Source organism: Equus caballus, chromosome X (assembly GCF_041296265.1).
Source record: "Equus caballus isolate H_3958 breed thoroughbred chromosome X, TB-T2T, whole genome shotgun sequence".
NCBI lineage: Eukaryota > Metazoa > Chordata > Mammalia > Perissodactyla > Equidae > Equus > Equus caballus.
In genome coordinates, this window is record NC_091715.1 from 18,370,044 (window position 1) to 18,384,866 (window position 14,823).

The 14,823-nt window shown below is 45.1% G+C and overlaps 1 protein-coding gene across 2 annotated transcripts in view; it reads left to right on the top strand.

Annotated features, from left to right (window-relative positions):
• The first annotated feature begins 300 nt into the window (after positions 1–300).
• PTCHD1 (patched domain containing 1) overlaps positions 301–14,823 on the top strand; it is a 54,991-nt gene continuing 40,468 nt past the window's right edge. Inside the window, exons 1-2 of one of the 2 annotated variants that reach the window (XM_070258708.1) lie at positions 301–370; positions 796–1,147. In XM_070258708.1, the coding sequence (XP_070114809.1) occupies positions 797–1,147 (351 nt within the window). In that variant the 5' untranslated portion in view covers positions 301–370; position 796. Of the gene's footprint in view, positions 371–513; positions 1,148–14,823 lie in introns of those variants that run through there. The other variant, XM_001492306.7, reaches the window with a different exon arrangement.

Here is a 14,823-nt window from a genome sequence, read left to right on the forward strand (position 1 = left end):
GCCAGTGCGCGCCACCACCTGAGCCTGGCGAGAGCCGGGGCGCACGCAGTCTTCAGCGTCCTCCTTTCCGCCTCTGGGGGGACTCGGCTCTGAACGGGTCTGCCCGACGCCCCCAGGGAGAACTCTTTACTTTTTGTTTGGAAAACCGGGACCATTTCTTTATTCATCTCTGGGTCTCCCCAGAGGAGGACAGGGGAGGGGAGGGCGTGCGCGGCGGGCCGGGCCGGGGGAGGGGAGCGCGGGGAGGGGAGGGGACTGGGTGTAGCCTGGAATTCTCCGTCCTCGTGTTCTTAGGCTGGCGCGCAGAGTCTCCCCGCGATAGCGCCGCCGCCGCTCCCCGCGCCACCCCGTCGTTGGCCTTGGGGGTCGGGTGAGTGGGGTCATGACGCGCCGCGGGGGCTGCCCCGGGCCCCTCCTGCGCTGAGCCGGGACACGGCCCCGCCGCGCGGAGCCCCTCGGGCGGGGAGGCGGCGGGGGGTGGGGAGGGCGCACGGGGTAGGGCGGGGTGGGGGCGGCGCAGAGGCCGCCAAGCTGGGGGGCTCTCCAGGCCGGCGCGGCTGCGGGCAGGAGGGCGTGTCTCCCGCCCGAGGGGACCCTCCCGAGGCGCGGCGCGGAACTCCCCGATGGTGGTGCCGCGGCTTCGGGAGAGCTCCGGGTCTCGCCTCCGCCGCCGCCGCCGCCGCCGCCGTCGCCGCCGCGGGCGCCACCACCGCCGCCGCCGCCGCCGCCGCCGCCCGAGCCCAAGCCCGCGCCGAGCGTGCGCCTCGCCCTCCTCCCGCGCCCGCTCTGCTCTAGGATGCTGCGGCAGGTTCTGCACAGGGGCTTGAGGACGTGTTTCTCCCGGCTCGGCCACTTCATTGCCAGTCACCCTGTCTTCTTTGCCTCGGCGCCGGTGCTCATCTCCATCCTGCTCGGCGCCAGCTTCAGCCGCTACCAGGTCGAGGAGAGCGTGGAGCACCTGCTGGCGCCCCAGCACAGCCTCGCCAAGATCGAGCGCAACCTCGTCAACAGCCTCTTCCCGGTCAACCGCTCCAAGCACCGGCTCTACTCGGACCTGCAGACCCCTGGGCGTTACGGCCGGGTCATCGTCACCTCTTTCCAGAAAGCCAACATGCTGGACCAGCATCACACCGACCTGATCTTAAAGGTGAGAGGGGGGCGAGCGCGGGCAGCCTCTGCCGGCGCGGCTGGCGCGGCTGGCGCGGTTGGGCTGCCTCTGCGCGGGGGTCCGGGCTGAGAGCGCCACCTCTCCCATCCCAGGCGGCTGCCGCAGGGGCTCCCCTGCACTGCGCGCCCCTTGGAGGCCGCCAGGAGCCTCCTAGCCTTCTTGGCGGGGAGCGTCCGGGTCCGGGCCCGGCCCTACCCTCGCCGCCGTCGCCGCCGTCGCCGCTACCCCGGTAGCTGCTGCAACAGTTGGGGCGGCGGCGGCCACAGTGCTGTGGTCTGTGCGCTTGTTTTGGTTACAGTGGTCCTGGGGGCGGGGAGGCTTTGGGGTAACTGGGACAGGAAGGAGCAGAACAAGAGAAGACATTACAGAAAGTCCTGATACTTGGAAACAAAATACTATGCTTGGGAGGGGGATTCAGAGACCCCCCCTTCCCCGTCCCCATTTTTTTCTCGCTTCCTCTGGCCCCGGAGTGTTTTGAGAAAGGCTGCTGAGAGGGGCTGTGAGGGGGCAGAAGAATGTGAGGTGGGATGGTGAAGAAAATGCCTCCCACCCACCCAGAAAGAAGTGTGGTCTGGCGGCGAGGACAGGGGCTGCCCTGCTGCCCTCTTCCCCGGAGCGAGGTAGCCATCTCTGTCTTCTAGGGTAGGAAATAATGTTTGTGATTCGCAGTTACTTCATCTTTCACAGTAGCTCCTGTCTTCCGAAATTCAAAAACTTCTTTGGGGAAAGAGGGATTTGATTGATCCACTTTATTTGGGTGCATTTGGGCGTGAGGGTGAGGGGCAGAGCCAGAAGGGTGAGGACAGAAGCCAGGCTGTGTGGCCCTGAGAAGAGCACAGGAAACCAAGCAGCTGGTTAGAGAGTGACACTCTCAGAAGCAGAAACAGGTTGTGCTGTCAGCCCAAGGTGGGAATTTGATGTGAAAAGTGAGGTTAATGGTGATAACTTTCAAGAAGTTCCTAAGGAAAGCAAAGGAGTGAGGACTAGACATGGAAAAGTGGAGACCTTGGGAGAGAAAAGCAAAACTAGGTGAGATTGTTCCATCCAAGTCCCTGGTGGGGAATATGGGGCTTGTTTACTTAAGGTTCTCCTCTGGGGAGGGCAGACAGGAACCAGTCCCAACTGGAGCCCTGGGGCAGAGGGATGGAAGGTGCTGGTTTTGTGTGGGTCTCTGGTCCAGATCTGGGATTAGAGGCCAGTTAGAGTTCTAGTCTACTCCTCCCAAAGGGAGGCAGCCAGTGAACCTGAGGCACTCTTTCCTTCTTTTTTCCTCTACAGGTGACCCTTTATCCCTAGAGACAAGCTAATTTTCCTGTATTATTTCCCTCCCTGTATTTGTTGACATGTTATCAATCAGCAGTTAGTAATGAGGGAATCTGACTAGGGACTCAGTGGAATTAGAACCTTCCCACATTGGGTGGCTCATAATATTTTTAATGGCACACACATCATCACACATACTCACCCACCACAGAACCTTAGTAACATTAATCCCGATATGTTTGCTTTTCTCATGATTATACTTCCAGCATCAAAGTGGTTTTTTTCCCCAATACTTCAGTGAACATATTTTGACACACAGATAAATACCGCTCAAAATGCTTTGCCAAGAAAACATGTAGTAGTTTCATCACAGTCTTAAGGAAACTATCATTTAGACAGTCCTGACAGTTGGAAAGCTGCCCCATCGTTTGATAGGTGATCCACTAAATAATGTTTCTCTTTGTATTTTTTTTTTGAGGTGATGTTTCCACTGGCTTTTTAATTTTTTTCCCTAACAAACCGTCACGCCACTGTGACGGGCAGTCACCAGTTACATTCACTCTCAAGGTTAATGAGACATCAACAGGCATATCAGATCTCTTTGCAACTGGATTTTTTTCTCCCCTGTTTGATTTTGATCTGTTCAGGACAGAAAACCATATTATAAGAGAAAGTTGGGACTGAAGAGAGAGGGAGGCTGGCTTTGCCTCCACGTCTAAAGGACAACTTTAAAGGACAGCAGTCTGGTCAGTGAATTGTTTTAAGAAATAGGATGTTTTTTCATTTCTAGGTGCCCGGGAAAAATCAAAACCAAGTGGAATAGTAGTCAGAACTCATTTCTAGCTTATGGCTCTCTGGTCAAAGGAATTCGTACAGCTTGTAAAAACCCAGACTTATGAAACTGAGAGAATTGCCTTTGATTTTAATATCCATTTTTTCTTTCTACATCCAACGCCTATATTTGGTAGGTATGGAGCTGGGGGGACAGAAAAATGGACCTTCAGTAGTCATAGTAATGTAAAGTGTGGGAACGAGCATTTATCTTTTTTGTTCTTTTTTTCCATTAAAGACATAATGAAGACTTGTCCTTTACAAAAGGTGCTAGGAGTGAAAGAGTCACTGGATCTGCCCTTACTAGTGTAATTCTTCCCCTTTGTTACTGGCATCAAGGATAGCGCTGACAGTTAACATTGTACACAACACCAACCAGCCCTGCCTGTTTTATGGCATGGCATTGGAAGTGAAGTGGAGGAAGCATAAGCAGGGTTGGAGGTGTTCTCAGGCCCCACTACAAAACTGGAGGCAGGAACTTGCAGGATTATGTTGTTTATTCCTCAGAGTGTTCTGGGGTTGTTCCTATTCAATGAAGGAGATTCTTCTTGGGATATTAGTCCAGCTATTTTCTGATCAAAAATAGACTGCAAAGGGATGATGACAAAAAATGAAAACCCAGGTTGATTTTTTTACATATAATCAAGAGTATCATGGAAAAAATAATCCATGTTTGAAAATCCAGCTGATCTGCTTTGGAGGAGCTTTCTCAAATTTGTGCAAGTGACATGATTGCCATACTCTGACTCTGCAGCATAGAATTTGACCCCAAACTATGAGAGGGGTGACTCTGCCTGGCAATGGTTTCCTCTGAAGGCTGCAGGGCAAAGATGTAATTTTGGGCGAAAGTGGGTGGGGCCTGATGATGCTGGCAAGGGATCAACCATTAATTTCTGAACCTCTTTAATCTTCAAAAGTCCTCATTTCACTAGATGATTAAATTTAGCTCAGTATTATATTTTAACAGAAAATTCATGATGTTTGTCTCAGAGCAAATTTCAGAGTAGTGTCTCACGAGCTTTTATAGATATGTTCCCTTTTGACCACCTACAATGAATTATAAGAAGGTCTTGTTGATAATTGATCTGGGCTGTGACCCAAACAATACTTGATTTATTCCAGAATCATCTGTGTAGAATGAAGAACCAGTTTAGCCCAATCCTTAAAATAATGATATCACCTTTACAGCACTTTATAAGTTATAAACACACAGTATGTTTAAATGCAGTAGACACCTCAGGGTAGGCAGGAAAAGTGGTGTTATCCCATTTGACAAATGGGAAAGCTGCTCCTTAGAAATTAACTGACTTGTCCACGGGAAAAAGACACAGACAGACCCAAGACTGTAACCCAGAGTTTTTGACTCCCAGCCAAGTGCTCTTTTCACTATAATTTACCACCTCCCATATGATAAACTACTTGAATGATTTAAAATGTACATTTTTGTTATTCAAATGAAATATATTTGACCAAAATCTCATACCCATCCCATCTCATTGTTCTAAGGACAATGATTCTGCCTAGTGTCAATGAAAATTCACATACAGAAACTCTACATGCCCAAAATAAAGCATAAGATATTTGTTACTAGCAATATACAAAGATGGAATATTTTACTGGGAAAATTTCTGGCACATAGTAAACCCTCAGTAAATACTTGTCCAACAGACCTGCCCTAGTTTACTCAGACATTTGTGTGATAGGTAAAGAAAATTCCATAGAAACTACTTTGAAATGTATTTTCAAAATGACATTTTTATTTTTACAACTTTACAGGCAGTTTTTAGGCTTCTCTTTTTCCAAGATATCATTCTTCCTTCCACGATAACCTTTGTAGTCATATCAAAACATATTTCAGTTTTGAAACTGGGTAGGGGCATTTCCTTCGCACAGCATCCTCATCTTCAGAGGAACCTCGTAGGATATTTTATTCTAAAACAAGCGAAGGACACATCCTCACTACGCAGACATTCTTCCACTTACTGGGGAATCTCATTTTGTTCAAATATTGAGTTTCTTTTTATTTAAATTTTTATATTGAAATAATACATTAAGTAGAATTAAGTTGCAAAATGAGATTAATCGAATCTAACTTGGAATTATTTAATTTCAGCTTCCACAAACGGCAGCATAACTGCTAGCTCAGGGTCACAAAGACCTGGTAGCTGGATCAAGATTCCGGTTTTTCTCAGCACTTTCAATGAGCACAGGGATCCCATCATTTCTTTCTCTACAGTCTAAGGATCAGCAGATTCTGGCCTATTTTTAAGCTTAGAAGGAGTTTTTACATTTTTTAAAGATTATTAAAAAAACAAAAACAAAGAAGAATACGAGGCAGAGATGGCATGTGGCTCTCAAAGCCTAAAATATTTATTCTTTGATTCTTTACATAAAGAAGTTCCTATATTGTATTCCAAAACTCCTTTATTGGAGTAATTTCAGGAAGTTAATACTGTTAAATAACCTCTAAGACAGCGGTTCTCAACCAGGATGATTATGCCCCCCAGGGGACACTTGGCAATGATTAGAGACATTTTTGATTGTCACACCTGGGAATGAGTTGCTAGTGGCATCTAGTGGGTGGAGGTCATGGATGCTGTTAGCTATCTGACGTGCACAGGACAGCCCCTCACAGCAAAGAATTATCTGACTCCAAATCCTGCTTGAAGGGGTTCGTTTGTGTGTTTCTTTTGTTTTGTTAGGATTTTTTTTTCAGCTGCATCGATAATGTAAAGTGAAAAAATGTCAAAGAGAATTTCACATCTCAAAATCTTATAGAACTTTGACTGGAGACAAATACGGTGACCTCTGAGGAGATGCTCTTTTGGGCAGATGCGCAGAGAGCAGATTTTCCAGTGTAACCTTCCTCAAGATGCAGTTATCCTTACCCCCTCCTATAGCTCTGTCCTTGATGGTCTAAATTGCGCTGTAGAGGAACCCAAGAAACTGAATACAGTCTAACTGCCTGAATGGCAAAGCTACTGAATTGACGCTGGCCTTGAGACTTGTCAGAGTGCCCGTGATCGGCAGGCCTGACCCTCAATCTGTAGCAGTTACCCACCAGGCCTGGCTTCTCCTGACAGTGTGTAAGACCCCACTGTGAGTGGTGACCTGCCGAGGAGGCAGGAGGCAGTGTTTTGTTGCCTAGTCCAGCTGCTTTGCTTTTCTGAACATAAAATGACAAAAGAGCTTGCATGCAAGGAACAGGGGATCAAAGACCCTTGGGTTTGGAAGGCACCTTAAAGGTCATCTCTGCAGACACTGATGCTGGAATATGCTCTTAGCATCTCAGGGTGCTTTGTCTGGTGACAGGTGCTATGATGCCTTGGGCAGTCTGGTGCCTTTGGTGAGTTATCCAAGTGGCAGATACTCTTAGAAAAGATTTAGCCCAGGCCTGAAAGGGCAACATTCATGCATGTGCTGGGCCAGCCAATTGCCTTTTGCACTTTATTTTTGCACGAGGGGAAAATTAAGGAGACATTGAGGTCACTTTACATTCTCCTTTCATTTCATACGAGGTTCATCCACATAATCCAAGTACAGTAACATTCTAGGGCTGTCTCACTTCTAAGCACATTTCATTTGTGTGAATAGTATCCTCAAATGCCCACCCTACTTGTCTCATTTAGATTTTTGGAGCAATCTTTTACCTCCTTGTATAGATAAGCATTTAGGACAAACTTTGGGTAAACTACTAATTTAAACTGAAATTTAGATATAAAGCTGTGGTGTGAGAGGAAGCTCACCTTTTTAATGACTCAAAGTATCTTGCTAGATGCTATATTGAAGTTAGAGAAGGGTGATTTTTTTAAATTAACACAAAGTGAACCTCTCAGGATTCACCAGACTTATAAACCTCACAGAACAACTGAGCATTTAACTGGTAACTCCTTATGATAATTAAGAGAAGGGGCAGTAAGCTAACAGAAGTTATTTGTTCCTGCCTGAGAGGCTGCAGCATCCCTTGGCACAGGAGCTAGGGAGATGCAAGGTGCTGGGGATCTGATCAACTTTGACTGTGGGGTGCGCCATCTGGTATCTGACTTTGGGGCTCAGTGTGAGCCCCAACTGATACTTGAGATAGGCTTGAAGCAGACCTTTGAAGTCACCTGCTTAGTAGCACATCACAGCAAGCAGGCCTGTCTGCAGCACTGCCTGTGCTGCCGCCACATGCCCGGAAGGCCACAGAACTTCTGAGGAATCCTGCCAGACTGATTTAATGACCAGCAGGGGAGGTGAGTAATCTCTAACCTTTAAAAGACCCAAAAAAAAGGAAATCAACACCAGTTGTTATTTCATATGGGAAGCCCTGAATAATATGTCATGCCTTCAACTTCAGAATTCATATTTTGAACAAAAGGAGGCAATGAGGCAATAGGGAAGCTATTTTTATCTTCTTGCTCTCTAAGAAATCCCCTTGAGAATACTGCTTCTGGTATTTTGAAAGATCCCCATTGTTAGGTGTTCCACTTTAGGTTTAACTTGTGGGCTCCAGGTACAGTTGAGATGAGGATTTGAGTACAAGCAGTTACCTTGGGAGGTGATATCCAAAAACACCTATGAAAGTAAGGAAGTGGGGACATGAAATAGGGAGTAGCAGAAGCCAGTTGAGGGAGTATTTTCAAGCAAGTGTCCACTGTGGGCAGCTGGGGCTCAGTCTCACTGGGGAACTCTGGGAGACACTATAGAACATGTGTCCAAGTTATTCCAACTGTGGGAGAAGAAACCAGATGTTTATTCCCCAACTCTCCAGCCATCGTTAATTGATCCAGCTGCGTCTGGGGGCATTAAATAAATCTCTGGCAATTCCAGATGTGGTATGTGCCCTATAATCAGAATTGGTTTTTTTTTTTTAAAGATTGGCACCTGGGCTAACAACTGTTGCCAATCTTCATTTTTTTTCAAAGATTGGCACCTGGGCTAACAACTGTTGCCAATCTTTTTTTTTTTCTGCTTTTTTTATCTCCCCAAACCCACCCTGTACACAGTTGTATATCTTAGTTGCACGTCCTTCTAGTTGTGGCACGTGGGACGCCGCCTCAACGTGGCCTGACAAGCGGTGCCATGTCTGCATCCAGGATCCGAACCCTGGGCCACCGCAGTGGAGTGCGCAAACTTAACCACTCGGCCACGGAGCCGGCCCCACAGAATTGGTTTTGTTGTTGTTGTTGTTTTATAAAAGCCTCAGGCAGAGAGCTACAGGTGTTTGCAGTAAGTGGTCTCGGCATGTAGAGATGAGTATGAGCTGAGAGAATATGGGTGGGACCCTGAGAGCATCTGGGAGTTTAGGGCCCACGTTCTTAGGGGATGTCCATCCCTTCACTCAACAAGATGGCCATGACCCCATCTCCATGAAGCTTACAGGCAAGAATGATCCAGCAGAGCTGTTTAGTTATTCTCAATTTTGATAAGCAACTGACATTTTCAGTTTTGTCACAGGATAGTGGTAAAGATGATTTCACTCAGGGCCTGGACACCACCAGGACTTGTGGTTTTATATGTGAAATTCCCACATTTGAGTGGCCCGTATCCAGCCCTCTTCCCTTTATGAATACAAGTGAAGTCTGCAGGCCCCCATCTTATAGCCCGCTTCTTCACACATCCTACTTTTGCTGTTCTCCTCCCTAGAAATGCACTAACTCCTTACTTTGAGGTCATACTCACATGACTTCTACTTTATGAGGTCTTCCCAGATTCATGCCTCCCCCTCTCCATTAAATCTATCTGACTTTCAGTCATATCCACATTCTTTGATGCTTAATTATACACTATTCTATAATTTGCTATATTGTCACATGATAGTTTCTCATGAGCAAGATCATAAGCTCTTCAAGGGCAGGAACAATGTCTCATGCTCCCAAATCTCTCCTAGAACCTAGCATAATGTGGAGTGTGCACCAAGTGATTAATAAAGTGTTGCTAGTTGATGGCTTGTAGGATTGAAAATGTGCTCTTCCTTCCCTATTGATTTGTTTTAGTCAAATATAATTTTGCCTGGTAGCATGATCATGGGATTTTTTTAGATCTGTCTTCATTCTTCATCCATGACAAATCTTGGTTCCAAACTTGATGATAGGCAATAAGCATCCATTCTGCTTCAGGATCTGCTGACATTTATTTTATGTCAGGAGAAATTCTTAGAAAACCAAACACCTGACCACCTCTTCTGGTCCAAGTACAGTTGGAAAGGCATAAGTTTGACCTCAGTCTCCAGGGGTCCATTCCCATGTTGTTCCCAACGAGCACCCTTGAAGTCACCTCTCTACTACACATCTTTATTTGCATGAAGTAGTCTCAAAATACCCATACTCAAATGTAAACATGAAGCACATTTTTTTTTTACATCAAGGACAAGTGGTTTTCCCAGCTGTAGCATCAGTGTTCAACAGATAACCATTCTGATGTTACTTAGCCTCACCCTTCTTCAGAGGGAGCCCAGGATAACAGAAAGACATGTTCTAAGAGGTGAACTTAAAAAAATGATACGGTACAAAATCAGTGTATCTCTGGTGAGTTTAACAGAAACACTAGAACTGCTAATCTCTCAGCATTGAAAGTGAGATTCCTCTGCCCATTCTTCCATGGGTTCCACAAATTTGTGGCTACCAAGGCTTTGTCAATTCCTTCTAATTGTCTCAAGAAAAAATTCATCTCTGCTATAGAACTATCATTACAAGTGCTCAAAAGAATCTTTGTGATACTCAGTACCTTAATTTTCTGAGCTCTGCATTGCTCCCTTTTGCTTTTGTTCTTGTTTTGACATAGTATCTAGGCAAGTGGTCATACTGGTAAAGACTGCTCTTAGACTCTTTTATGTGCCCACACATCACCTGGGCATCTTGTGAAAATACAGATTCTGATTCAGCCTGGGTTGGAACCCACAATTCTGAAGTTCTAACAAGCTCTCAGGTGATGCTGATGCTGCTGGTCAGTGGAGCACACTTTCAGTAGCAAGGCTCAAACTTAGCTGTTGTGAACAGAACACTGGATTTGGAGTCAGGAAAGCCAAGCTCAAGTCCCAGTTCTCCTAAGTATGTGACTTTGCATAAGTCACCTAACCTCCCTGAGAAGCAGTTTCTTCATGTGCTCTGAGTGTCATAGCATCCCCTGTACCCACTTACGGTAAAGATGCAATGAGATAAAGTATGTGAAGGCACTATGCATCCTTCTGTAAGGTGTGTTATCATTATTGCTATTTGCTTTGAAAATGACTGTGATTTCTTCATGTGTGCCAGTTCTTTCAGAGCCATTATTGCCTCTTGAGTAAATATGCATGTAACTTTTTTTTTCCTTTGATCCAACAGGCAATAATGGGTGCTCAATCTGCATTCTCAATACTCAGATTGGCAATTTGTTGGTCTTTAATGACTCTGAGTCATTACAGACGACTGGATTCATCCTACTGCTGAGCATGCAGCTCCTAAGTTCTTAGGCGGGGAGAGCTGTCAGTGGGGATGGGCAGATTGCACTCCAGCTCATCAAGGTGGTTTCTCAGGGCTCAGAACTTCATCCTCATGCTTGACAGGGCTTTGCACACAAAGGAAGCCTTCACTTCCTGCCCAGGAAAGTGACTTCAGCATTAAAAGCTTTAGAAGGCTGTGGGCTCCAGTTTCAAGGTTTTCTTCACTACTCCTCACAGCACAGGCATGTCAGAAAGGGATTCTCCGGCAATTTAGGTAAAAGAGTTGATAACTCTCCTCTCTCACTTAATTTACATGACTACAGTGTTTCCCTGGGAAATCTTGCAGACATAAGTAGATCTGCAAGCACTTCAAAGGGAAGAGTGTCGTCAGAATTGCCAGAGATCAGGAGAACCAGGCAAAGTGATAATTGTAAAGCCCTTTGAAACTGTGAAATGTAAAATTTTGCTGACTGGGGGTTTTAATCATTTAGGTCAGTGCATTGCCCCACCTTCCCCTTTCTAAAATTTCTTTTTATAGGGTTATAAAAGAAATCTATAATGATTTACGATCAAAATCAAACGCACCTAAGGAAATTCCTCTGCCTGTATGGTTCTCTTTGCCTAAACTCTTTAAACAAGACTAACCTCAGTGTAAGTGAGAATTAGCAGTTCTCAAATTTGAATGTGCTTTCAGATTCCTCGGGAATTTTATTAACACGCGTATTCTGGTTTGGTAGGTCTGGGCCAGCAGGCCTGAAATTCCGTACTCCTAACAAGCTCCCAGGGCTGCTGCTGCTGCTGGTCTGAGGTCCACACTGACTAGAGCAGTGGATCGGTGGACCTGAGGAACTTTTGTGTGTCCTGACTAATTACTCAATGCCATTTAATTGCCTCCATACTCTAAGGCAGTGGTTCTCAAACTTGAGTGGATATCCCCTGGAGGGCTTGTCCAAACACAGATTTTTGGGTCTCACCTCCAGAGTTTCTAATTCTGTATGTCTGGGGTTGGGCCTGAGAATTTGCATCTCTAACAAGTTCCCAAGGTGATGCTTTTCTTGCTGGTTCAGGGACCACAATTTGAGAGCCACGGCTGTAAAGCATCTTAGTAATTAGTTGCCAGGACTTATTCCAAAAATGCAGTCTCTCTCTCTGTAGAACCTAGCCAACAGATACAAGCAGGGTGCAAGAGTTATTTGTTCAGTGGTGAATTCTGAATGACGCTGTAAGAACTAGTGTGCAAAGGGTACTACATAAGTCTGAACCTTACAAGTTTGCAGTTTAAGACAAACATATCGGACAAAGGGGCCTGCTCCACTGCCTTTCTCCAGGTGCTAGAGTTTAGGAAAAAGGGGCTGAATAGAAGAAAGGACACTCTGAGATGGGGGGAAAGAAATAAGCCCCCTACTCACACACAAATACACTGTGGATGATATTGCTACCATCACTACGTGATTGCCAAAGTTTCCTTTCTTCAAAAGACTTCCAAAGACTTTACATCAAATCAGAAGGCACAGTGGCTACAAATAGGAGCTACATGTTGCGTTTCTGAGACAAGGACCTAGCTTTGTGGTTACCAGAGGTGAAGTGTTCATGGGGAGGGCCCTGGCAGCTAATGTTCTGTTTCAACTACTGTCTGATGTCAGTGCTGTTAGAGCGAGGTGAAGTGAAACTGTAGTGAAGTTCAGTAAGTACTGGTTTTGTCATAGTGGAATAAGTGTTGTTTCAGAGCCCCAAATTTTTGTATTTGAGGCTGTGAATCATTAATGGGTCCTTGATCAAGTTAAGTGACTTGATCTCTGGGGTCTCAATTTCCTCACCCATAAAATGGGATCAGCAATATCATCATCATGGGGTTGGAAGATAAAAGGAGATAATGTGTGTGAGCAAACTTCATAAAGTGTAACATGCCTGAAGCCACAGAAATCTCATAATATCTGCACTGAGTGCACACATGTTTGTCTGGGGCAAGAGGACAAACTCCTGAGGATTCCCAGGGGAGAAGAATAAACACCTTAGTCACCAAGTTGACACATTTTGCATCCATCTCTTTTTGTAAAAAGTGCCTGTAGAGTCAATGACTACCTTGTACTAACCAAAAGCTCTGCTGACATGGCCTTATACTTTCAGATGATTAAATAATATTGCATCCATCTATATCTTTACTTTGAATGACCCAAAGAGAATACAAAATAGCATATCTGACCATCCTTTGTCTATGCCTCTAAAGCCCTAGACCTGCATTGTCCAATTCAGAAGCCACTAGCCACATGTGGCTATTTGATTTAAATTTAAATTAATTAAAATTAGCAATTCATTTCCTCAGTTGCACTAGCCACTTTTCAAGTACTCAATAGCCACATATGCCTGAAATGAACAGAACAGATAGAGAACATTTTCATCCTCAGAGAAAGCTCTATTCGACAGTGCTGCTTTTCACAGATGAAATAACTGATACATCAGATAGCTTAACTAATAAGCAGTGGAATCAAGATTCCACCACAGGTCTAGCTTCTAAAGCATCATTTAAAAAATAACTGCACCAGATTGTCTCCATGAAATACAGAAATAGATGAGTAAGGCATGGCCCCTGGTGTCTGATGGCCTTGAAGTAGTATTTCAATCAGTAACAGAGTAAGGGGGAACTTTCAGTTTCAGCTTCGACCTGTAAAGAGCTTGAAAATTGTCACTCTCATCCTTATAACAAGAAAAACCTACACAAACTGAAAATCAGTGACTTGGATACATCAGAGAACTGAGGTCACAGGGCAAACTGCCATCCCAAAATCTGTAGAGGCAGGCACATCCATAGAGACACAGCCAGTCTGCTTACCTGGAACAGAAGCCTCTGGTAGAAACACTTAAATGGTAATTTTGACAAATTGCTGGAGGCTGAGTGTGGAGTAGCATGACAGCGAGAGACTCCTGGGGGCTGCAGTCACTGTCTTTGTAGGGGGAGGGATCGGGGGCTCAGAATTCTTGGGCTTCCCCTCCAGAAACCTCACCATATTCCCAAGGTGAAGATCTGGCAGGGAAATGTGGAAGAGTAATCATTGTGAAGTCTACTCAGTCTTCTCCATAACATGGCCCTACTCTCCAGGAAAGAGGACTTTGCCAGAACACAATTCTGAAACTTTATCCTAGGTTCCTCCCCACCAAAGCCCCCATCAGACTTTCTGTCTCACCTAAGGGGAGGGAAAGAGTCCTCAGGTGTCAGGGCTTCAAGAAAATAGATTAGGAGTGTTGCAGCCAGGGAAAGCAGCAAGGGGCTGGAGTGAAAAACTATACCACTGGAGAAATATTTGAGGGTAATACCCAAAGGCACAGGCCCACTTAAAGACTGAGATTTCACTGGAAAAGTTTATAGCATTTTCCTTCCCTATACTCTACTACCACATCAACAAGGGCTTCAGTATAATAATGGTGGATTACAGCTTAGAGAGCTGCAAGACACAGACTCTCTCTGAGGAGGAGTACTTAGGGAAGCCCAAAGTCAAGAGGAGAGACAAAAACAATGACAATAGAGAAATCTGAAGCTTCTGGTAACTATAGCCACAACGGACATTAAATACATCCCAACTCCTAGAGTAACATAAGTCCTCACTGTAAAGGCCTGTTTACCTCAGTTCCTATTAACTGATACAACATGTCCAGCTTTGGGAAAAAAGTTACAAGACACGCCAAAAGAAAAAAACATAGTCTGAAGAGACAAAGGAAGCATCAGAACCATACTCAGATACGACACAGATGTTAGAATTATCAGATGGGAAATTTAAAATTATTATGATTAATATGTTACGGGCTTTAATGGAAAAAGTAGACAACATCAGGAACAGATAGATAATGTAAGTAGAGAGATAGAAACTCTCAGGATGAACCAAAAGGAAATGCTAGAAATCAAAACTGTAGCAGAAATGAAGAATTGCTTTGATAGACTGGTCAGTAGACTCAACACAGCCCAGGAAAGAATCAGTGAGCTTGAGTACAGGGTAACAGAAACTTCACAAACTGAAACGCAAAAAGATAAAAAAGTGAAAACACCCCAGAACATTCGAGAATGGTGAGACAATATCAGAAGGTGTAACATACACATAATTAGAATCCCAGAAGGAGAAGAGGGAATGTAGCAGAAGAAATATTTGTAGTAATAATGGCCAAGAAA